The sequence below is a fragment of the Mustela erminea genome, chromosome 4 (assembly GCF_009829155.1).
Source record: "Mustela erminea isolate mMusErm1 chromosome 4, mMusErm1.Pri, whole genome shotgun sequence".
Taxonomy (NCBI): domain Eukaryota; kingdom Metazoa; phylum Chordata; class Mammalia; order Carnivora; family Mustelidae; genus Mustela; species Mustela erminea.
In genome coordinates, this window is record NC_045617.1 from 119,235,747 (window position 1) to 119,259,086 (window position 23,340).

Below are 23,340 nucleotides of genomic sequence, written 5' to 3' on the forward strand. Positions count from 1 at the left end.
GGGTGTGGGAGCCTCCATGAAGCTATTTATAGCAGCCCCGTCATCTTGGGCTCCTTTGCCGTCAGCGCGACGCTCCCCCGGCCCCCCGCCCCCGCGGCCAGGAATACCATGCCCTCACCACCCCCCCCCAGGCCCAAATCCAGCTCTGGTGACATGAGAGGGGGGCAGGGGACGGTGTGACTCACCTATCCCAACCTCCCTACCTGCCCAATCCTGGGGGCGGCCAGACATGGGGGAAAAGGAAGGACAGGGTTCTCCCTAGGGAGTGATTGGGTGAGGGGAAACCCAAAGAGGGACCCCAAGAAGCAGACAACAGAAGCAAATATCAGATCTCCTGCAACCCCAGCCTCAGAGACAGTACCGTCAGAAATTCTCTGAGGGCTTCTTCCTTGCACTTCAATCCATGATTAACCCTAAGCTTCCCCTCCCTGTTTTGTCCACCTGTGTAGTTGTGCCAGCCTCCCCTTCCCTTGTCCATTGGTATCTGCCAGCCCCACTCCAAGCAGCTGTCATGCCCTCACACCCTTCTCCCTAGGTCACATTGCTCCCTCTCCTACCAACCCACTGTCCCCTTCCCTGGATTCCTTCATTGTTCTTTCCAGGCTCCACTACTCCTTCTCTGTCCTATACAGCTCCTTCAATCCTGGGCTGGAGCCCATCCTTCTGTTGGCCACATCCTTCTGTTGGCCACATCCCTCCTTGGCCTCACCTTCATTCCCCTTCCTGCCTCTCTGCTTGTCCTCTGCCTTACCCCCTGCCCCTCTCTTGCTGCTGCCTCTTCTTCATTCTGTCCCCTGGCCCAAAGCCTCCCTCAGCCAATCCAGGGCCTTCACTCTCTGTACCCAGACAAGCCCCTTCCCTCCAATCTCATCCAAAGACCCCCTGTCTTGGGTCCAACTCACCCCACTCACCCCAGCCCCTGTACCTGTCATGGTCAGCACTTCGGAAGCGAGGCAGGATCTGGCGAAAGCTGCTGGTCCGGTCAAGTTTGGGTTGTGACTTCGTGCGTTTGATGGAGCTTTTTAACCTCCGGCTCAGGAAGCCTTGCTGGGGTGGGTTGTAAATGGGGATATGGGTGGGTTGGGGCAGGGTCAGTTCTACCTACTCACCCCTCACCTGGGAAAGAGTCCCTGGATGAAAGTGGGATGGGAGAAAAGGGAAGCCTCTAGAGGTGAGGAAATGGAGATAGGAACCCTGCTACCAATTTGTCTTCCTTTGCTCCCAACGGGTGCAAGCACTCACACACACATTCACACACACACACACACACACACACACACACACACACCCCAGCTTGGAGAAGGTGGGAGGGCTGGTCTGAGAAACAGGGGGACAGAGCCAAGGAGGGGGAAACCAAAGAGGTGGGGAGAGGCAAGTGCTCTCTCTCTCTCCTGCCCCCTTTCTCAGAATGCTGGGACTCCAGCTGGGGCTGGAGGGGAGGGGGCCCAGCTGAGCCACATCTGGCAGGCGCCTTCACTCACCGAGGGCCGGAAGGGCGCAGCGGGGGCGGCCTCCATGCTGTACTGCTTCCCCCCTGGGACGCTCTTCCTCCTCGAGCGACCCAAGTGGTATTCTGGAGATGGGAAAAGAGCCAGAAGAGAGGTTGGGAGGGGTCGTTGTTAGCCCAGGTGTCCACTTCTGACCCCAGCCCATTCGCCCACCTCCCTCTGCCCCTCAGCTCCAGCCTCACCTACCCCCCGGAAAGCAGCAGGAAGAGCAGCGGCGGCTGAGAGGCTGGCGGCGGGAAGGAGGGGGTAAAGAACCCGAGCCGGAGCCCCCCGAGGGGGACGGGGTGGGAGGCCTTAGGCCCATGACTGGGACTGGCAGTCAGCAGAAGGGCATGGCTGAGAGGGTCAGTAAAACCCCAGTGGTAGAAGGACACCAAAGATCCACGGAAGCTAGGTCCTTGATGCCCACCCCCCCAGGAAGGGGCTAGCTGGGGGGGGAAGTTGGGTTAAAGGTCATTGCCCATAGGCAGGCTTTCCTCTCCCCTCAGCTGGACACATCTTTCACCTGCTCCCCTCTCCTGTAACCCCTGTCTGTCTGAAGAGCCAGGGCTGCCTCCCATGACCCCCTCCCTGGTCTGGAGGGGGAAGTCTTAGAAGAGACCTGTGAGGAGTGGCAGGGGAAGAAGCCTGGGGACAGAAAATCCAAGGAAGGGGCAGAGGGGGGGGGAGGGGAGAAGGGGCCCGTTCCACGTGCACTGCAGTGGCTGGGACTCAGAAAGGAAGGAGGGGGTAGAGGAAAGAGAAGAATGCAGGAGAGTGGGGGAGTGGGCAGGGAGCGGGGAGGATGAGCAGTGAAGGTTCAGGGGACTCCCAAGTGAGGGTAGGGAGAGGAGGAGGAGGGGGGGAGAATGCGGATGAAGGCCGGATGGCCAAGAGTCTAGAGGGTTGGCAGCTCAAGGAGGGAAGCTGAGGCTCTGCTGCCTGGGAATTGAGAGGGGCAAAGGGGCTAGAGGAGAATGAAAGTGGGGGGATGCCAAGCTCCGGCTCCAGCTCCAGAATGGCTGCCCAGGCCTGGGCTCCCCCTTCAGCCCCACAGTCACCACTGCAGCCAATGGGGGGGCAGGTGCTGCATCAGGGGCGGGGCTACCATCTCCACGGCAACAAGAAGCTACAGACTGGGAGGGGGGGACCGGAAGAGCTGCCTGTTAACTCTCTAGGTTCCGGAACAAGGGAGGACCACAGCTATATTTTCACTGTCTGCTTCCAGAATTGCAAATCGCCAGCAACTTGCCCTAGAATCAGTCCCCAGCTTCCCTTTGCTTCTAAAACCCAGGTGTTAGAAGGTCTGGCTACAAAAATGTGGGCTCCATGACACAGGAACCCTAGCCAGACCCTTGGGAACAGTGTGTAGAGCACAGAAACATACACTGAACTGTGGGGGTACGTGTATATAACCACAGTACAAAAAATAGGGATCTAGGTGCTTATGAGACATACAGACAACTGTGAGCACGGGCGTGCCACAGATCCACATTCTGAGACCTTGAGGCCCACATACCCCACGGTATACATGCTTAGACATATGTGAACACTGCAACAGGAGAGTACACATTTTGACCCAGACACCCACATGAGAGCTGCTGGTGTGGACATGTGGCCCCAGTCCCTTGGGCAATCATGTGGGCAGCACATTACAGAAATGGACAGTTAACCCTGACACACACACACACACACACACACACACACACACAGGAAGTTGGTTTAAGCTCTAAGATACATGCCTGAATATACTGTGGACCCAATCACAGCAAGGTATCCTGGTACCCCGAAAGCACAAACATCATTCATTCACATGAGAAGTATGACCACATCCACTTCATCTCAGGACAACCCCTTCTTCTCCCCCAGTCCTTGATTGACTCCGACGCAAGCATCCATGATTGCTCTCCAAGGAGGAGAAAATGAGGAGCAAATGCATCAATTACCCATCTAGGACACATTCAACAATACATCTAAGGGGTCAGGATATTTTTTTCTTAGTCTCTCCATTTCTTCGGTATGGCTGCCTCACTCCCATTCCAAAGAAACCAACCTCAGCCGCTACTTCCATATGCAAGCTCCTCTAATAAAGAAAGGCACAAAGACTAACTTTAAATCGACTAGAATTTTGCTTTGGAGCTACAGAATTAACAGAAAGAGAACAATTTGCGAACTGGCTTCCTTGGCTCTTGGAAGTAATATAACCTTACACGTTACCAGGAACTAAGACCCATGAACTCACACGTAAGTCACAGGTACGTGGAGGCCACAAACACAAATGCTTACAAAGACTTTCACTGCCACAAAAAAGGAAAACATGTAGAAAAAAAGAAAGTGACAGAAACACAGGACATTCTGTTATGAATGCTGCATACAGTGACATGTACAGAAAACATGGCACATACGCGTGTACACACACAGAGCAAACCTGGTCAGTGCACCCTGCAATCCTGGGTCTCCAAGTCCCATCCCTACACGATGTATACACGCATGCACACACATAACAGCCACCTACACATACCCGTAACACAGGCATTGTGCACACACCCACACATGTACACACCCTGTGTACACACACAATCGCACTCTCACACACACACAGCAAGGGCTTGGACTCCCGCCTCTTCAATCTCTCTAATCTTGCCATCACCCACAGAATCTCCCCCTGCCCTTCAGCCTTTCTTCCCTGTCATACCCAGCTGGCAGCTCTCGAGGAGAGCCAAGGAGGGAGGCTGCCAGAGCAGAATGAGGAACAGAGTTGGACAGAGCAGAGAAATGAGGGGCAAAACTCTGTACTGGGGACAGGAAGCTCTACTGACAGTCCCTGCAGTGACAGGCCCCCCACCATGAGCCAGGCTCCACGCCTGAGGGGCCATCCCTCATCCAACTAAGCCTGATCCTACAGCCTACATGAACCAGTGGCCTCTCTCATCTTGCCCCTTACTTCTCTCCAACAGCTTTACTCACAGGCCTCTCTGCTCTCCCCACTCCTCCTCCCCAGCTTCCAGATCCTTTCTCCCTCCATCCCCATCCAGTTCCCCATCTTAAGCTCTCTTATCCTCTTTTTTCCTCAATCTGGCTCAAGCATCTCCCACATTCCCCTTCTCCAGCTATCCCTTTTCTCCAGGCGAAACCTCCCTCATTCCTCTTCACCTCCTTTCTCCCCACTTTTCCACTTTCTCTCCACTCCTTTCCTTTTCACCTTTTCTGTCCCCACTCCCAGACAGAGCAGGGGCTCACACCTGCCCACCCCAAAGGTGTTTCACATATAGTAGGGTTCCAAGAAGCTCACTTACGCACTCCCTTCCCCCACTTGCACACCACCCACATCCAGACACGCCCTGGACACCCGTGCTGGGATTGACACAGATACCCAGGCCAATGATGGAACACATGCAAAGACACACACCTGCCACCAGGGCAGAGAAAATCTTGCTCATGCTGCCACACATCCCTAGACACAAGAGACTGCCTGGAGGTGAGCTCCAGCCAGGGACATGCAAGCTCAGGGTCAGAGGTGACATGTACCAGTATGGCCAGTGGCCGGCCCAGCAGCCTCCTAGGCTGGAACCGGACAGAGGCACGATGAGAGAGGACAGGCTTGCACACGGCTGGGTGCACATGTGTGCATGAGGAACTGGGCCCCGGGTACACATGGCATCGACACACGGGGGGCAGGAGCATGGACACGAACACATACACGGACACACGGGCTGCTGTCTCCACCAAGGGGCTCCGAGACCACCCCACACCGGCCTCCCCCGCGAGCTCGCGACCCTGGCCCCCCAGAGGCCGGTCCCCGACCCCCCACCTCCGCTGCCCCCCTCCAGTTACCATAACTCCCCCCACTCGGAAGATGCAGCGAGAACATGCGGAGGGAGCAGCTGCCGCCGCCGCCGCCGCCGCCGCCGCGGCTTCCCCACCCCCTTCCCCGCGCCCACGCACACGCGCGCCCCCGCCCCCACGCGCGCTCTTCGTCCGCCCGGCCCCGCCCTTACCTCGCACCGCCCCCTGGGGGGGTCGGGGGTGTCCCCGGTGGGGGAGGGGCCCCGCCCCTGCGCGGGGGAGGGGCGGGGTGCGGCGGGAGAGGGGGCGGCGCGGCCCGGCTCGCGCCGCCCGGCGCGTTGGGGGCGGCGGCGGGGCCCGGGACGGCCGGCCGCGCGGTGACGGCCGCGGGAACGGCTCCCTCCGCCGCCGCTCCCGCCGCTGCCGCCGTTGCCCGGGCCCCGCCGCCGTTGCTAGGCGACCGCTGCTGCCGTGGCCGCCTCTGTCACGAGCCCCGTCGCCCGGAGACAGCGCGAGAGAGACGGGGGAGGGGGGCAAGGGGACCCCCAAAACCAACCGGGCTTCCCACCATCCCCTCCCGAGCAGGACCCCCCACCAAAACCGCGGAGGAAGCGAGGGGCGGCGGCTCCACCCAGCAAAGGAGGAGCCCTGGATTCCAATGCCCCTCAAAGGTCCGGCGACCTCTCCTGGGCTCCAGCGTCCACAGCTTCAGCACATACCTTCGCGGACCCAGGCCCCCAAGCCCCTAAAGATCCCTGTGTCCCTGCCTATCCTCTATGCCCTTTACAGATTCCATGTCCCCCTGAAAACCCCAGAGGTTCACCAGCTATCATCAACTCTTCACTAGACCTTCCCCCCAACTAGATATACTCCAGGACCCTCTTCTAACCCCTACTGAACCCTCAACACGACGACCTCCACATATCATCCCCAACTCCAAACAAACACGGATGCCCTCACCCAAAATACACCGGAGACTCACACCAGAGACCCCAGACCCCAAGGGACTCAGGACAAGGAGAAACATGGGGATTATGTGGGCAGAGATATCAACCACCCGACATATGATAAACATGCTCCATGAGCATGTGACCATTCTGGCCTAGACACACAGGTATGCACATGTGCACACACACAAATCTTTCCCAGACATGAACATGACACACACACACACACACGCACACACAGATGTGACAGACATCACACACATTCTCTGTACACACCATCACCACCACCTGGCTTTGCCTCATAGAAATGTGCTCTCCACACCCCCCTACCCCATGGTCAGAGGTTTCCATGACTACGACACACATCCCTACCCACCCACCTACCAACCCAGGGTCCCAGAGCTGGCCCCCAAGGCCAGTGAGACCTGCGCCTATCAGAAGAGGGCTATATATAGGGAGCTAAGGGATGGAGACAGGACACTGGATCTCTTTGAGGAAGAGAAACCGGGAGCCTGGATCCCTAAGGGAAGGGGCTGCTGGTGGAAGAATGGGTCACCAGGGGTTGGGGGGATGGAGGAACTGGATCCCTAGTCCTGGAAGGGAAATGCAGTGGTAGGGGGCAGTGATAAGGGGTTTCTAGGGGCTGAGGGTGTCTCTCTGCACCTTGGCTGCAGATCTCTGTTCTCTGCCTTCATCTCCCCTCACTGTTCCCATGGAAACCTTTTAAGCGAACTTCTCAGGAAGACAAAAATCTTTTTTTAAATGACTAAAGAGGGGGGTGGAGGGGGGGGCAGAAAGAGGGAGGGAGGGGAAGAGACAGATGGAGAGAGGGAGAGAGTTGGAGACAGACTGAGCAGATAGCTCTACAGACAGACAGAAAGGAGATGATGGGGGTCTGATGAAGTTCCACCGGGAGCAGAGGGGAGCGACAGAGGAATCAAGAGGGATGGAGAAAATAAGAGAAATCGGGAGAGAAAAGAGAAAGGGGGTGACATTACTGCAGAAAATAGAAGCAGTTGAAGAGAAAAGGGGGGCAATAAAAGAGGGAGGGCCCACAGGCCAGAAGGTCTGGAAAAGGAAACAGGAGCGTGGGGGGTGGGGCAGTGGTCTGGGGGCGGGCAGGAACTAGGTCGTTCTCTCCACGATCCCAGACCAAGGGCTGGGAGGGGCAGGGGCAGGAGCGCTCGGACAGGAAGCTAAAGATCTAAGGAGACTATTTTTACAAGCACCAGGAAAACAGGCAAACTTCGCTGCTGGAGAGCAAAAAGAGAGCGAAACACAGCAAAGACCACTGGGGCCTCTCACCCACAGCCCCAGTCCCGCTCCAGATCCCAGAGGAGGGCGCCTTCTCCTTCCAGGCTCCCACTCGCAGGATGAGAGACCGTGTCTCCTCCTCCTCCCACCCCCTGACAGCTCCCTCATTTCCCCGACTCCCCCCCTCCCCTGCAGTCCCGTCCACCTTCAGCCCTCTCCCCGTCACTGTCCGGCGCACGAGAGCCTGCTCGGCCGCCGTACCATGCTCGCCGTGGGGCCGCCCCTCCACCGGCACGGAGACCGTGCGTCTCAGCAGTTTGTTGCGACTGGACTCGCTCCGCCGGTCCCGGATCAGAAGGGGGTGTATCTAGGGGATGCGGGGGTGTGTCAGACCTCACCGGCCCAGGCCGTCCCTCCTCTTTCCCTCCCCCACCACGGAAGGATGAACCTCCCTCTCCACTGGGCCTGCCCACCTTCGGCCCCTGCTCCTGCACGCTCTTTAAGCATCTCGGGATGAGTCGGTTTCTCTTTCCCCTCTCTCTCCAAGTCTCTCTCCCTCCTTTCTCTCCCGTCCCATCCTCCTCTTTCCTCCCTTCATTTCTTTTGAAACACCCTCCGGGAAATTCTCCCAAACCCGACTCAGCTCTTCCCGCAACCCCGCAGGAGTCTGCTACTCTGGTAATCCCTTTTCCCCTTGACCTTCAGTTCCTCCATTCTCCCCGCTTTCCTCCCAACCTCCCACCTCCCTCACCACCTTCCCTCCCTCCGTGCCTGTCACGGGGGGTAGCAGAAGCTGCATTTATAATCAGGATCTACAGCTTGTCTCCCTCCCACGGCCCGGCTTTCGGCCAGACTGGGACCCAACCTCCCCGCCCCGCTCAAAGGGCCTGGTCACCTTCCCCCACCCTTCATCTCCTTCCCTTGGCCCCTGCTCAACCTTTCACTAGCCTCCTTCTCTTGATACATTCCCTCTTCCTGAGCCTCATCCCCAGCTCCAATCCTCCAATCTTCTCCACCCCTACAAGAACCACCCCACCTTGCTAGTCCCTAGCTCCAGGTCCACAATCCACCTACTTCCAGCCCCCTGTGGCCCTACACACTGCTCATCTATACATCCCCTCCCACACCCTTCCCACTCCAGACTCTAGCCACTCAGTTGCCCCTCAGCTTGCTGGCCACCTCCCCTGGACTTTTGCCCAGCTCTGTCATTCCTTTGTTATCCCACCCTCTCAATCCTCACCACAGTCCCCACTCTTATTGGTTCCAGTTCCCCTCACTGATCCTACAGACCCCAACCTAATCAAGACTGGCGGCCACTAGTAAATCACTCAAATGGCCAATGCCTAAAACTTGGACTCCCAAACCACCTTTTCCTTTAAAGTCATCATATCCTCCCCTAGACACCTGGACTTCACCCTGTGACCTGGAAGCTCTAGCCAGCTTCTCCACACTCTCCCTTGACCCTCAGGTCCCTCCAGACCCTGGTTAACCCCAACCAGTTCTACCCCTGCCTCACACACACCCTCCCAACAGTGTCAGGAACACCTCTCACCACCTCACTGGTCTCCAAGGCTACCTATCACTCTCTAACGCTGGTCTCCCAAATCCCCCCCACTCGCTAAAGCATACCTCTGGGCCTCTATCTTTCATATCTGTATCGTTTCTTCTGATGGGTCCTCCACTGCTGACCCCGTGCCCAGTTAGAACCCATACTTTCTTGGCTCTAATGGCCCTACTTGGTCCCCACTTCCCACACACTGGCTAGTCCCTGTCCCTCTCCCACTCCTACTGCTTTAGAAAATGTCCCCTACTCTCAGTTCCCCTGATTCCCCAGGCATCTCCTTCCTTATATCTTTTCCTGGTTGATGTTCTTGGTGAAAGCTCTCCTGGTCTCTCCAAACCCTGACCTTGGGCACCTTCCCAGTCTTCATCACCATCCACACCAAGATCCACTGACTTCTGTCATCTCTCCTAGGACCTTCTGGCCCTTTCCTGGTCCCGGTTTCCCTCAGTTCCCACTCACGAAAGGGGCAGGCCTGGGAGTGATGAGTGATGGGTCTTGCTGGCATGGGGGAAGAACAGGAGAGGGTTCCCGAGGACCACTTGGGAGGTGATCCCTCCAAAGCAATGCCCATTTCCTGCCACCCCTTCTCCAAGCCCTTCAGCTTCCCTTTCCCATCCTAACCTATCAGACAATATGGGCAGGGCCACAACAGGAGGCACCGCCAAGTCTTCAGAACCACATCTCCTCCCAACACTATGGGCCCAGAAAGATCCCCCAGCGAAGGTGACAGAATGTTTACCCTTTTGCACACCCCAACCGAAACCTCAATGGCCACCCTCCTCAGACCACTTGCAAATGTTTCTCTCTCCTTTGCCTTCTCTGTACCTCTCACCCCTTCACTAATGAGGATTTTCCTCATCTTTCTTTCCACATTCTCCCATGCTACCCAGAAGTCTCCCCAACCTTCCCACTCTGCTCACCTCGTCCTCATCCAGCATGAGAAGCTGGTTCCCCGAGATGATGCAGAACCGTGGGTTCCAACCAGGACGATCATATGGGGAATGAACGTATTGGGTTCGGTGCATAGGGGGTCCCCGTACATCTGGGGGGGACAGAGACACACAGAAATGGTAAGGGAGGTTCTATGCACTTAGGAGACAGAGGCCCAAAATGGCAAGAAGAGAGTCCACAAAGTAAGAGAATAAGACCCCACCCACCTTGGAGATCACAGATGGGGGTGAGGCACATGGTAACTTATTTAAGGGAACAGAAGACAAGCCTATATATCTGGGAGGAGAGAGGGGAGGGGAAATCACATCACATGGGGGCTCTGTAGACTGCAGGAAAAAAATATAGAGGGGCGGTTCAGGGAGGGGAATTATATCATGACAGAAAGGGTACATACACATTGAGAGGCAGAGAAAGGTGGTGGTGCTCTCCACACCCAAAAAATGAAAAGATGGAGGGTGCAGCAGAACTGGCAGAAGAGAAGCACATAGAATGGTGGTGGCAGGGGGCCTGGGAAGAGGGAGGGCACCCAAAAAACCACAGAAGACAAGGACTTGGAGGGAAGGTGGCTCCCCCAGCTATAAGACAGTGAGAGGAGAAAGCTACACAGCTGTGGGAAAGAAGAATGGCGCCAGGGGTATAGGAACATTTGGGCATGAAATTCTGAAAGCTAAACATCTGGAAAAGAGAAGATGTGAGGGAGCTTACCAGTTCACAAAGTCTGGGACAGGAGAGGGCCTCTCCTCCTGCCTCTCCTCTATTCTCAGCTCCCTCCTCCTCTAGCCCAGCCCCGCTCAACTCTGGGAAAATTCTGGTTCTTCTGGTGGTAGGGGGAGGATAGGTCTTGCCAACATCTGGTTTTGGGAGGGGCTAGAGAGTGAGGAGGCAGGAAACATGCCTTCGTTCGAATGAACAGAGATTGAATTGATCTCTTTTCCCACTCCATGCCCAGAGATCAAAGATTCCATAACGACCCCTTACTTCTCCTAGTCTCCAAGGACAGGATGGAAGCCAACTCCACCGGTGAGGAAACTCTCCAAGGTACAGTGAGGAGCTTGAGGAAGAAATGGGGAAAGGAAGAATGGAAAATCCAGGCCTGGGACAGAGAGGGGGCCTCCAAAATTTCAAGCTGGGGGTGGGGAACAAACAGTAGACTAAGCATTGCCCATACTCAGAGATGCCCCAGGGGCATCTTACCCAACTAAGCTGTTCTTTCCCTCACCCTTATCTCTGCACACTGTCTCTCCTTTAAATCCCAATGCCATATACCATCAAAGGGACACAGGGAAGAGGCACTATGGAAGTAAGAAAGAAATCAAATTGGAGACCTCAAAGTGAGAGAAAATAGGTTTAAGGTATCACCGTGAGAAAGACTTTAGAGGAAGAAAAATCAAATTCTGTCACCTTTACAAGATAATTCATCATGGGTATCATGAAGGAAAAGAACTGGTCATTAAGCTCCATTCTAACTGATTACCTGAGTAGAAAAGTTTTTGAAAAATCTAGCCCATTTCTATGAATGTGTTCTTCAAATTTACCCAACCTGCAGATCAGAGTCAGAGATGAACCCCTAGAATACATTTATTTAGAAATCCCAATACTTTGAGACTTTCACTATCTCAAAGCTATCTCAGAGAGTCTATCCGAAACCCTCTAGATACAGAGATCACCAGTCCCCCCTAGGCTCTGAGGCTGCACACGCTGCAGGCAAAGCACTCAGGCTCTGAGGACTCCCGGAGGAGAAAGCCGTTGATCCATATGATCTTTCTGGGAGGGGCTGGTTCAGCCTGTGGCCACAGGGTGGCAGGTTAGAGGTCAGGGGACACCTTCCTCCTGGGAGCAGGGAAGGCCCCAGGGAACTCAGCTTAGAAGCAACTCTGGAACCCCCCCCCCATACACACACACACTGTCTAGACTTAAGTAAGGATGATTCCGGGAGCAGATGCAAGAGACAGACTAACACAGCTGAGAAAAGGGAAAAATTTACTAGGATAAGAAGTCCCACAGGGCTCAGATGAGGTCTTCTAGGTCCTGTTCCAACCATCAAAACCTGCATCTTTGCACCCAAGTCTCCAACACCCCAGGAAGTAGAGGAGATGAGAAAAGAGGACTGGGTGGTAAAGAGCTGAGGTATTAGGGGAAAGTGGGTAGGCAGAGACTTGCAGCGACAAGGCAGGGAATGGGGTAGGGACAGAGGATGGGCTAGGGGACAAATCATAGGGACGGATCAAGAGAAAAGAAGGGAGAAAGAAGAGTAAATCCCTAGGGACAAGGAAATATACCAGAAGAGCCCAAGTGGACACGGGGCAGAAGAAATGAGGTATACCTAACAGGGGTACTAGGACAAGGGGGTCATGAAGGACAGGTGAAGAAGTGGTAGAGATATACGGGAGCTACCAGACAGAAGAGAGGGAGAGAGAATGGACCAGAGAAAGGACTGATACAAGAGAAGGACAGAAGGGGGACTCATATAAGGAACGGACACCATATGGGGGAAAGATATAGGTGATGGACACCAGAGGAGGGAGGGGGAATGGTAATAGGGATTGGAGGTGGGGAGGGGGTAACAAGTGGTGAAGTGAAGGGGGCAGATAGGACCCCAGGGGTTCCATTTCACTGGTCAAAAGCCTTAAGGAGGGTCAGAGTCTGGGGTAGGGTCCTAACCTGCCCTCTACTTCCATCACTCAATCTTACTTCTGTTGCCCCCTCCCCCCTCAATAAACACACACATAATTTTGGCCCTCCCCCTGCCCTGGTCTCTCCTCCCCCAGCCCATTCCCTCTCTCCTCTCTTCCCTCCATCTGGACCCTCCATCCCCCCACCCCCCACTGCCTCCCTCTCTCTCCATCTGGCCCCTTCTTCTCTCCCTCCATCCTCCTCTCTTTTTCAACCCCCTACCATTCTCTGGGCCCCTTCACCGTATTCTACCCCCATCTTCTTTGCTTCTCCTTTCACCCCTATGTTTTCATTTCCCTCTCCTAGCCCCTTTCCTAAGACTGTCCGTCTATTTCCTTAATATTTTCCTCATCTCTCAGCTCCCACCTCCAAATTATTTCTGCAGCTCTTCCCCCAAACCTTTCCCTCTATCATCCCACCCCTTCTGGCAATCTCTTCCCCTTCATCATTTTGCCCTCCGCCCCCTTCTAAGCCTGTTTCCTGGCCCCTCCGGCCCCTATCTACCCCTATCCTCTGGCCTCCAATCCCTCCTTCCCCATTGCTCCCATCCCTGCCTTCCCGGTCCTCCTCTCTCTCCCTCCATTTCAGCTGCTCCCCTCCCTGGCCCTGGCTCTGCTCCCCCCCCCCCGCCCCCTGCCCCTCCCCTCTTGCCCCCCCCCAACTGGCCCCTCCCCCTCCCCTCCCCACCGTACCTCTGAAGGGGGCATAGGACATCGCGGGGATGCTCCCCCGATGGATGGAGGCGCGAGACCTGCTCATCAGGCCTGGGGGGGAGGGGGCGGGGGGGGGGACGGGGGAGAAAGAGAAGAGAGAAAGAGGGGGAGAGAGAGGGGAGAAGGAGGAGGAGGTGGAGGAGGAGGAGGAGGAGAGAGGAGGAGAGAGGAGCGGAGAGGAGCGGAGAGGAGGAGAGAGGAGGAGGAGGAGGAGAATAGGAGCCAACGGCAGCAGCGGCAGCGGGAGGAGAGAGAGAGAGAGAGAGAGAGAGAGAGGGGGGGCGGGGAGCGAGCGACAGAAGAGAGAGCAGGAGGAGGAGGAGAGAGAGACTCTGCACCCCCCCACCCCTACACAGTGAGAATCAGGGAAAGAGACCCCTGCCTCAAAAACACACCAGAATGAGAGAGAGTGCAGTTCTGAAAATGTAGACCTCAGATGCTGAGACAGAGAGACCCCAGACCCACAGGGAAAGATGCCTTGCTACCCACCTCCGGGGGGCAGGGTGTTAATCTGAGGCACAAACTCAAAATCTCGAGAAAAGAGACCCCAATCTCAAGAAAAAAAAAAAAATCCCAGATCCCCTATTGAGAGAAGGGTCAGAGGTCAAAATATGAGTGTCCAGTTTCAAAACGGTTCTCCACAGCTACAGAAACCTTGGACTCCAGAATCAGGTGGTGGTTTTCAGGAACAAGATCAAACACCTAGAGTCAAAGAAAAAGGTGAGATCCAGATTCAGAAAAAAACCCAGACCTAGAATTAGCTCTTAGAGGATTAAGATCCAGAGAGAGATACCAGACCCCAGATTCATATCTCAGAGAAGAGAAACTGCAGATTCAGAGACTGATAACTCAAGAGATAAACTCCAGACCTGGGGGCTGAGCGTGGGGTGAAGGGAGAGAGAGAGGGACAGACACTCATGCAGCTCAGAGATACAGAATGCAGAGACCCCGAACTCATGAAGAAGAGTCTGAAAGACCGCAGAGAGTGATCGAGTCCAGAAACAGATATTCCCCAAACAAAAAGGAAACTTAGTCCCGAGAAAGATCCACTGCAAATACTGAAAGGCCCTACAGAGATCTAGCTCAAAAACAAACCCAAACCCAAAGACAGATAGATCTCAGGAGACCCCATCCCCGGAGACACAGGTATGAGAGAACTCTTATAAAGGCCCAGCTACACCCACCAGCAGACTGGAGACCCCCAAACATTGAAAGGACGGGGAATACTGGGAGGGGAGTGGCAAGAGCCTTTTCTCTGCTGCCTCCTCCCACCTTTCTCTCCTCTCATTGGCCCCTCTCTCCATTTTTTGGTCACTGGATGTGCTTGGGCCCCAGGGAAGTTATGTAGGACAGGTCCCGGCTCCTAGGGGGATGGGTTAAGGGAAGGAGACCCAAGATTTCAGAGGTATACCACTCCTAGAGAATTAAATAGGAGAGGGGTAAGGACAAAAGGACCATCACTACTTCCTGGAGTCCTCCATATCCCCAACCTGAAGCCCTCTTTCTCCCCTTCTCACCCCCCACCCATTCACCAGTCTGTCTCAACCTTTGGGGGTTTCAGTTAAGAAGGCTGAATTGCCCTCAGCCCCATTTTCATCACCCTCTATCCCATCTGCAGGGCTCATTCTGTCCTTTTAAAATGCATCTTTCCCAACTAGCCATCGTGTCGCCGTGCCCATCCCTGCCTAACCATTATCCTATCCCCTGTACAGGGACAGCTGGTTTCTCAGATTATGGTTCATTACCCAACCTAGGCATATGTTACTCCTAACCAAAGAGGCAGGGGGCGCTCTCTTCACCCCTTGAGGTTCAATCTTCTCAGACCCTGCCACTCCTTAAGGCCTCAGAAACAGTTTAAGGGCTGTAACTTGGCACATTCTGGGGTTTAAGGATTATCTCCCCACTCCACAACCTGACGCATCGAGTCGGCGGGGTCTCCAGCCCCCCTTTCTAGCGCCAGCTCTCTCATCACGTGGCCTGCGGGACTGGCCTGCGATTGGCCTCTTCGCGCAGCCCATTGAGGGACAGCCGCCTGAGAGAGACCCGCTCCCTCACGTGACAGTGGAACGCCACTGCGGCTCTCCTCAGCCTGCCATTGGCCGTTTCCGCTTTACACGGAAACGAGCGCGCCATTTCCGTGCACGACTGCAGAACCGGCCCTCGATTGGCCAAATTCCCTTTTGCTCCTCCCCCGAAGGGAGGTGGGGCAAGGTGGGCCACGTGTGGGCCAGGATTGGCTGGCTCTGGAAGTTCGGGCGGGCTTCTACTGTCACGTGGTGTGCCCTGTTTTCTTATCACGTGGGTGCGACCCAGGTAAGAAGAGGCCGCTCTTCCTGGGCTTGGGGTCCCTTCGCGGCGTTACGTGCGGTTGTTGATATTCAACCCTCCTCAACCAGCATAGGCTGCATGAGGGGGGGGCGGGCTCCCGCAATCCTGCTCGGCGGAGGGGTGAGTGACCGGCCCCGTCCCTTCCGGTCCTCGAAGCCTCGACCACCACCCTCACCCCAAATCTTAGAGGTTGGCTCCTGAGGAGGGAGTGGAGGCCGAGTCTGCCTTAATTTCTCAAGTTTCTCTCCCCAGCTTCAGGGACCTTTTCTTTCGGGGTGCAGAAGAGGGAAGGCAGAGCCTGTGTATCCAAGTCAAGGGTTCCCGAGATGCAATTTCCTCGGATATTTGTGGGGTGACACCCTGTTCATTTCGTGCTCCCAGGCCGCTCTGCTCCTGTCGCTTCTTTGGATGCCGGCGCCTGCTGCCTGTGGCCTCCCGCCTTCTCTTGCTCCCCCGAGCTCTGTTTGTCCATGGCTTCAGGCAGCCCCCCGTCCCAGCCCCCGCCCGCCTCGAGCTCCGGCTATGTTCCCGGCTCGGTCTCTGCAGCCTTTGTCACCTGCCCCAACGAGAAGGTCGCCAAGGAGATCGCCAGGTGGGGACCTCGGTGTGGAGCGAGGAAGGAGCGAGTTGCGGGTGGGAGAGAAGAGTGCAGCAGCTTCCTGCCTGACCTCAGGCTTTGGAACCGTGCTTCTGGGCTGCCAGTGCAAAAATCCGGGTCGTGGGGCGTTCTGACTGGGGCTCTCTCTTCTCCTTCAGGGCTGTGGTGGAGAAGCGCCTGGCAGCCTGCGTTAACCTCATCCCTCAGATTACATCCATGTGAGTCCTTATAGGAGTTGGGGGGTTAGCCTAACTCTAGGGGCTGATTGGCAGTGCTTTTCCTTGAGGGCAATCTTTGCTCCCTCAACACTCTTTCCCTGACCTTTTCAGCTATGAGTGGAAAGGAAAGATTGAGGAGGACAATGAGGTGCTGATGGTGAGGAACATTTCCCCATCCAGTGAAAACTGGATTCCCTGACCCTGACCCCGACCCCATTCCCTCACCTGAGATCCTGAAATCAGCCCCATTCCTTGATTCAGTCGTGTTTGTATTTTGCCTCACAGATGATTAAAACCCAAAGTTCCTTGGTTCCCGCTTTGACAGATTTTGTTCGGTGAGAACTTGGACGTGGGTAGTGGTGAGGGTGGCACTTGCTGGGCAGTCTCGGGGGTGGGCTCCTTTAGGTAGATCTTTGAGTGATCCCTGCCCCCCATGTTTTCACAGTTCTGTGCACCCTTACGAAGTGGCTGAGGTGATTGCATTGCCTGTGGAGCAGGGAAACTCCCCATACCTGCACTGGGTACGCCAGGTTACAGAGTCTGTTTCAGACTCCAGCACAGTCCTACCATGAGAAACCCTGTTTATGCCATTGTTTTCCTTGTATACTTCATGCCCTTTAACTTCCAGGAGATGACTGGGCCCCTAATAAATCCTGTCTTTGGTTTTCTCTGCCTTTTGCCTTTTTCCTTTTTCCTTGTCAGGTGTGTGAATTTGGTTGGGAAGACTAAAAGTGCGCTAGTCGCTGTGTTCTCATCTTCCAGAATGACCCAGGGGCTGCTAGATCTGTTTATTTACCTTTATTTCAATCATACAGAGTCCGGGATCCTTATCATCCCCCCTCCCTCCTCAGTCTCCATCCCCAGGGGTTAAATAATTTTAAAAAATATTTAAAAAGCTGTAACAAAATAACATCAAAGGAAATGGGAAGAGGGATGGGGGAAGGGTCAGGAATCGGGAAGGGAGTAGAGAAGAGAGAGCCTCTTCCCCAAACTCCCACCTGGATTCCAGCCTGGGCAGTAGGGAGAACTACCCCCCGCACCTCCCCAGGTACATCCCAGCTGTAGGTGAGGTCAGAGGTCAGGGTATGAAAGTGCCGGTGTGTGTGAATGGGGAGGTAGGCAGAGGCAGGTTGTTTAGAAGATGCCCCCACCTCCCCACTCAACCAGGTACTGCACAGAACCATCAGGCCGTACTCTCCGAGCAAGGACCCGGACAGGGTCCCCTCGGGACAGGTAGCCAACCCCACCTCGGACTCCTCCCCCAGTCCCAGGAGACAAACTACGGCACAGGGGAGAAGGGGGTGCTGAGCGTCTAGGAAGACCTGGGGAGGGGACTGGGACTGAGGACGATGAGGCAGTCATCGAGTGGGGGGCACTTTTAGGGATGTCTGTGGGGAAACCAATGTGAAGTTCCAGGGGTGACCTAGGGAGAGAAGGCAGTTGTGAGTCCGATGCAGATAAGGACTAAAATGGAGCTCACGTTTGGATCAGAGGCACAAAGAAATCGGGTTAGAGACTGAGGAACTAAGAGCACAGACATGAAGAAGAGGGGTGGCACAGGTAAAGGGGAAGAATCTCACCTGTCTGGGGGTTCACCATCCCCAGAGGTCCCTGCGGTGCTGGCAGAGGGGTGGAAGGAAGCGAACATCCGGATGGGACTGCTGGGGTTGGGGAGGGGAAAGTCAGGACCTGAAGCAGGGGAAGAGGACCCTCTCCCACTGAGAAGAGCAGAGCTCAAACAGCCCCAAGGCATCCCCAGCCCCAGAATATTAGGGATCAGACATTGGTTCTGAAAGTCTCTAGGATAAGAAGTGAGTAGCCAAGGGGGAGATGGAAAATAATTCTGGGTAAGAAAGTCCAGAGGATGTAGAAAATTGGAAGAGAGATTCTAGGGGTACGTAACTGGTTGGAGGGTGAAGGAACACTGACCTGGGCAGGCAGCGGGCATCTGTGGGCCGGAAGTTGTAGCCGCTGCTGCCCTGGTAACTCTGGTTAGGGCTGGGGGGTGGTGGAGACACTGAGGCCTAAAAGAAGGAGCAGAGCACTAAGAGATAACCCTTGATTCCTTCCCACACCACCATTTGGCTTCATGGGGATCCCCCTGCCCCTGTACCTGCAGTGCCCTCTGCAGACGAGCCCGCTCCCTTTGCTCCTGGGGCTCGGGCTGATTGCGCACTGCTGAGGGTGGCCCCAGCTCCTCCATTTTCCCCTTCTGCCTCCTCCTCAGGGGCTCTGGCTCCGGCCTCCGGCGCTTCCCCAGGGGACGTGAGACCCCTCCCCCAGGGCCCTGCCCTGAAGGGAAGCTGTAAGAGGCCTCCTTATCCCCCCAGCCCCCTCCCGGACACCCCAAAGACCTCCCCATCTCCATAGGTATGCCTCCCCCATTAATACCCTGAGGATTTCCCCATCCACCCTGGACCAGTGACCTGGTGGGGGCTCCATCTTCAGTAGCAGGCTCCACAGGGGGAGGGATCCGAGCATGGAGACCAAACAAGCATTTCCTCTTCTTAATCTCCCTCCCTGAAATGAAACTGGGGTGAGGAGAGAAATGATACAGGGTCAGTGCAGTAATAAAGGGCCCCTCTATGCCATTACTCAGTGCTTTTCAAAAATGATCTTCCGGGGGAGCTGCAGCCCCTCTCCTCCCAGGCCTCTGTATCTGTCTCTCTTTCTGAGCCCCCCTCCAACTCACCGGTCCTTGTGGCTGTTGAGAGCAGAGAGGAGTTTGGAAGAACGTTCTCCCTTGGGAGTGTCTGAGAGCTGGGGAAGGGGGGCGCAAAAGGGGTCAGGGGAGCAGTGGTCCCTCTCCCTTCCCCCCCTTTTTTTATACTTCTGTGTTCCCCCCTCACCCCCCAAAGTTTCACCACCCCTTACCTCCCCGAGGAGCAAACTGTCCCAATTCTCAGAAGTGAAGGGAAGGATCTCACGGTCAAAATCAAAGTATTTTTTCTTACAGCAAACGCTGAGGTGATAGAGGACAAGATGGGCCACATCCACCCTGAAGAAATATTAAGTTGTCAGGGTTGTGGCAGCACTGCAAAAGCCTAGAGGGTCCCGAGGTGGGAGGCTGGGGCACACCGGGTGACCTCCTAGGGCTGCTGAGAGGACCTATGCTGAGGTCATGTCAGCTCACCAGCGAAGCTGTAGCCGCCTGACCTTCTCAGGGCCCCCCCGACACACACAGCATTCGAACTCATAGAACCTGGAAGTGGGCGAGAGGGAAGGAGAGAACACACCTTATGCCAGGAGACCATACCGGGCTATGGAGGACTCACAAGGACGGGGTGCGCAGGGGAGTCAAGCTTCAGAGGCTGGGGAGAAAATGGAGCAGAGGCCGCGCTCCTGGCTCACCTGTCCCCGTAGAGGAGGGGCTTGCTCAGACACTGGGTGCAGGCCTCGTGGAACCACTGCAGGCAGCTCCGGCACTGCAGCATCTTCAGGTTCCACCTGAGGGGTGGCACAGGCCTCGTGACTTCCAGACACTGCCCCCACCTGAGGCACCCCATGCCCTCTGCACCACCTCCTTCTGTCCTCTTCAGCATTCCCCTCATCCTGTTCTTCCTCCTTCGTTCCCTGGGCTTCCCCTACCCGCACTGCCATCCCTCCTTCCCTAAAGCCCCGCTGCCCCCCATCCATCATTACTCACTCCCCGGGGCCACCACAGTAACAGTAGCTCTGCTGCCGGTTGCTCAGATGTCCAGCGTCCCAGTCTAGCCCCTTTAGTCCGTATGGCAGTGACAGCTTCATGCCCAGCATGGCCCGCGCATAGGGGCCCTTCTTCAGTGCACCCCCCCTCTGCAGACAGGAAACGGACAGCCTGCCTCAGAGGGGTGCAGGGGGGGTGCACGGAAAGGCTTGGGAGAGGCTGTGGATGGGAGGCTCCCACAGGAAAGTGACTTACCTTGGTGGCAATGGCGAAGACGCACTGGCGGCAGACCCAAGATGTGCCCTCTCCTTCTCCAGGAGCCGGGGCCCTTGGAACGTGGCAGTCCTGGTGATAAGCTGAATAACAATAATATTGATGGTGCTAGCAACTGGGACAGGAGGGGTCTCAGCCACCTCATTTCATCCTTGACCATGATCTGGTTGTAGTGGGTGAATTACCCTTATTTTACAGGTTAGGGGACAGACTCCTAAGGGTTTGGGGAGGTCTTATGGTTAGAAAAGGGTGTATCTAAACCACCCTCTGTCTATAAACCTCACACCTCCCCATTCCATGGCTGTTTCCCCCTGTGCTGGAAGGGAGTGAGGTTATAGAGTTGAGACTGGCCCAGAGCAAGTGGCTTGGGGACTCAGCCAGGACAGGTAGCATAAGGACCAGTGGTGGAGGGAAGACTTGAGAGGCAGCCTGGAAGGCTCAGCAAGCTGGACCATTCAGGTGTCCTGCCCTCTCACCGTGGCGACACTTCTCACAGCTGACCAGCCGGTTCCCAGGGCCCACAGTCTCAGAGCGACAGACACAGCAGAGAAGTTCCTCCCCGGGGAGGGCAGCTGTGAGGGAACAGAGTGTTGTGGGGCCTATCCTTAAGCCCCCTTTCCATCCCCCACGCCAGGTTTCTGCTTTTCATGGCATGCACAGGCTTGGGACTCGAGGGTCTCACCGGGGCTAATGTCTTTCCATAGAACCAGAAACTGGGAATCATCCTCAAACTGGACCAGACACACCTCCCGAGCACTGTCCACCTGGAATGGATGAGCACAGGGGACGACGCAGGAATCAGAACTCCATAAGGAGAATGGGGGAAAGATAATAGGTCAGAGATCAAATCCCTTACCTTCTTGATGGTCCCCAAGTATAGCAGCCCATCCGTCCACCTGGCCAGCACATCTTGACCCTCCCAAAGACGAGGCCTGGGGCCTGAGGTGGGAGCAGGGGAGGCTGGGTCCCAAAGTGGGGGGGCACCAGAGCGGCTCAGCCGGGGGGGCTGTGCCATTGCATCCTGGGGGGGGCCTAGCCAGAAGTGGGATGGGAGAAGGTTATGAATGTTGAGCAACTCCCCATTTTTCTTTGCCTCAAGGATTCAAGTAACCATGGTTCCAGTCTCCACATCTGAGACACCTTGATAGGAAACCACACAGCACCCCTCCCAAGCTTCTTGACTCCAGCTTTTCCAACTCTGATGACTGGCTCTCCTCTCCCTAACACCCCCCACCACATCCCCCAACCTAGTTCTCTATAGTTTCCCAGCTTCCAGAGCTCCCCTGGGGTACTATATCCTGGCCTTGAGGTTTTGGAGAAATGATGGTTGCAGAAGCAAAGGTTACCATTCAGCTTCAACTGTCACCTTCTCCAGTTTGGAGGTATCATAATTGGGGTGCTCTGCTACCCAGAGATGCGTTTTGGAAGCTTTTCTGGAAATGTTTTCCAGAATAGAAACGGCTGTCTCCCTGGGCCCGCGTGTCTCATTCAGAACAATCATCCTGACGCCAGGTTATGTCAGGTCACCCTCAAATACGGGGCTCCCTGCCCCCGGGTTAGATAACTTCCCTGAGTGCCCCGGGAGGGGGGCGTGTCCCAGTCCCGGTCTCTACTCCCCATGACGGCGAGTCCGAGAGGGGACTTGAGTCGGCCCAGCGCGAACAGATGCCTTGGCGGCGAGGCTCTCCCGCCCGCGCCCTGCGCGCCGACCCCCGGCTCCCTGCACCCCCCCACCCCACGGGCGCCTCCCGCCGCCTCCTTACCAGTGACAGCTGGGGCCGCCGGGAGCCGGGCAGAGGCAGACGCGGGAGACCGAGGCGAACCCCCCGCGCGGGGAGGGCACGTCTGGGCGTCGGAGGGCGGGCAGGCAAGGGCCGGGGGGTCCCCAGGCCCAGCCCCTCCGTCCCGGCAGCTCTGGGGCGTATGACGCAGCAGCCAAAGCAGCGGCAGCGGCAGGAGGAGGCGGCGGGGGGAAGGAGGGGAGTGGAGGGGAGGGACAAACCGGCTCGGGGGGAGGGTGGTGGGAGGGGAGGACTTGGGGGAAGGAGGAGCCGGTGGGGGGGGCGGGCACCACCTCACCCCACCTCCCTCACCTCCAAAGGGCCTGGAGGGCGCCGAGTGAGTGGTGGCCTCTCCGTGTATGGGGCGGGTGGGAAGTCAAGGCCCAGAGGGAGAGGGAATCCCCGCAGCCCCTTCCTCGGAGGGAGACCCGCCCTCGGGGCAGGAGGGAATCCCCCCCCTTCCCGGCAGCCGGCCTCCAGCCTGGCCCCCGCCCCATGCCACATCCGTTAACTGCCCCCCCAACCTCCATGGTCACTCCAAGTCCCGCCCCCCGACCCCAGTTCACGACCCCGCCCTCCATTCACCCTTCCCTCGCCCCCGCCCCGCCCCGCCCTCCTCCCTCGAGTGCCCCGCCCTCCTCCCGCCTTTGCCCCCGGCCCCGCCCTCCCCATGGCAAGTGCCCCCCCACACCACGGCCGCGCTTCTGCGCACGCGTGACCCCTCCCGCGCGCGGCACCTGGGAAGATTGAGCCCCTCCTTTATGGGGCGGTGGCCGTTAGCGGTTGGAGCGAGCGAGTCAGCGGGCGTGCATCCCGCCCAGCGCTTCCAGAGCGGGTGCACCGGCCGGGAGAGCTAGCAGCGAGGCGGTAACGCCGCCGAGAGCCAGCCAATGGGCAGCGGGCGGGCTGGCCCCGGCGGTTCGAACGGGAAGGCAGGGAAAGGGCGGGAGGAAGAGCCGGCAGTTTGTGGGAGGGCGCGCCGGCCCCGCCCCTGGGCTCGGGTTCCCACCCTCCCACACCCACGAGAGAAGCGCTCCCGAGTGGGGCTGGGTGGCCTGCGGCACATCTCCTTGAGGAAGACAACTGGGGGGCGGGGGTGGTATGGGAGGCTTGGGCGAGAT

General features: G+C 56.7%; 3 protein-coding genes across 34 annotated transcripts in view; 1 reads left to right on the top strand and 2 right to left on the bottom strand.

The window, feature by feature from the left end:
* Nucleotides 1-14,036, bottom strand: part of SYNGAP1 (synaptic Ras GTPase activating protein 1) — a 32,101-nt gene extending 18,065 nt beyond the window's left edge. For 8 of the 21 annotated variants that reach the window (XR_004285122.1, XM_032340622.1, XM_032340635.1 and 5 more), the window contains exons 1-4: nt 9,382-9,473; nt 7,736-7,841; nt 1,482-1,573; nt 926-1,047 (exon numbers count right to left, since the gene is read on the bottom strand). Coding sequence is in view for 20 of the 21 variants with exons in the window: in XM_032340622.1 (XP_032196513.1) it covers nt 926-1,047; nt 1,482-1,573; nt 7,736-7,841; nt 9,382-9,411 (350 nt within the window). In the remaining variant the exon portion in view is untranslated. Of the gene's footprint in view, nt 1-925; nt 1,048-1,481; nt 1,574-1,690; nt 2,008-5,321; nt 5,405-5,485; nt 5,521-7,525; nt 7,688-7,735; nt 7,842-7,947; nt 8,197-9,381; nt 9,475-9,958; nt 10,081-13,354; nt 13,488-13,864 lie in introns of those variants that run through there. The other 13 variants (XM_032340628.1, XM_032340626.1, XM_032340627.1 and 10 more) reach the window with 11 other exon arrangements.
* A 1,658-nt stretch (nt 14,037-15,694) lies between these two features.
* Nucleotides 15,695-17,192, top strand: CUTA (cutA divalent cation tolerance homolog). The gene is given in 8 exon segments (XM_032340672.1): nt 15,695-15,823; nt 16,085-16,120; nt 16,122-16,166; nt 16,168-16,295; nt 16,460-16,519; nt 16,631-16,676; nt 16,805-16,854; nt 16,965-17,192. Coding segments are annotated over 8 exon segments (534 nt in total). The 5' UTR covers nt 15,695-15,781; the 3' UTR covers nt 17,092-17,192.
* Nucleotides 17,193-17,293: 101 nt separating this feature from the next.
* Nucleotides 17,294-22,792, bottom strand: PHF1 (PHD finger protein 1). 12 transcript variants are annotated; one of them, XM_032340658.1, is made up of 15 exons: nt 22,202-22,784; nt 21,295-21,470; nt 21,121-21,202; nt 20,915-21,010; nt 20,421-20,521; nt 20,166-20,314; nt 19,871-19,966; nt 19,653-19,721; nt 19,394-19,517; nt 19,212-19,279; nt 18,946-19,050; nt 18,633-18,822; nt 18,449-18,543; nt 18,100-18,177; nt 17,294-17,942 (listed from the first exon to the last, which is right to left on the bottom strand). In XM_032340658.1, exons 2-15 carry the CDS (start codon nt 21,451-21,453, stop codon nt 17,654-17,656), a joined length of 1,701 nt encoding a protein of 566 aa, XP_032196549.1. In that variant the 5' UTR covers nt 21,454-21,470; nt 22,202-22,784; the 3' UTR covers nt 17,294-17,653. The 12 variants fall into 12 exon arrangements, with proteins under 12 accessions (XP_032196549.1, XP_032196548.1, XP_032196553.1 ...); XM_032340657.1 differs by having other exon boundaries at nt 18,100-18,180; nt 22,202-22,780; XM_032340663.1 differs by having other exon boundaries at nt 17,902-17,985; nt 18,100-18,180; nt 22,202-22,787.
* Between the last annotated feature and the right edge of the window lie 548 nt (nt 22,793-23,340).

What these genes read in the sequence shown, in the direction of transcription:
- PHF1 (XM_032340656.1), bottom strand. Translation starts at nt 21,453, where the DNA reads ATGGCACAGCCCCCCCGGCTGAGCCGCTCTGGTGCCCCCCCACTTTGG. An exon ending in CTGTGAGAAGTGTCGCCACG is followed by an intron (nt 20,522 to 20,914) that starts GTGAGAGGGCAG and finishes ATTGTTATTCAG; the next exon opens with CTTATCACCAGGACTGCCAC. An exon ending in CCCCTCCTCTACGGGGACAG is followed by an intron (nt 19,722 to 19,870) that starts GTGAGCCAGGAG and finishes GCCCACTTCCAG; the next exon opens with GTTCTATGAGTTCGAATGCT.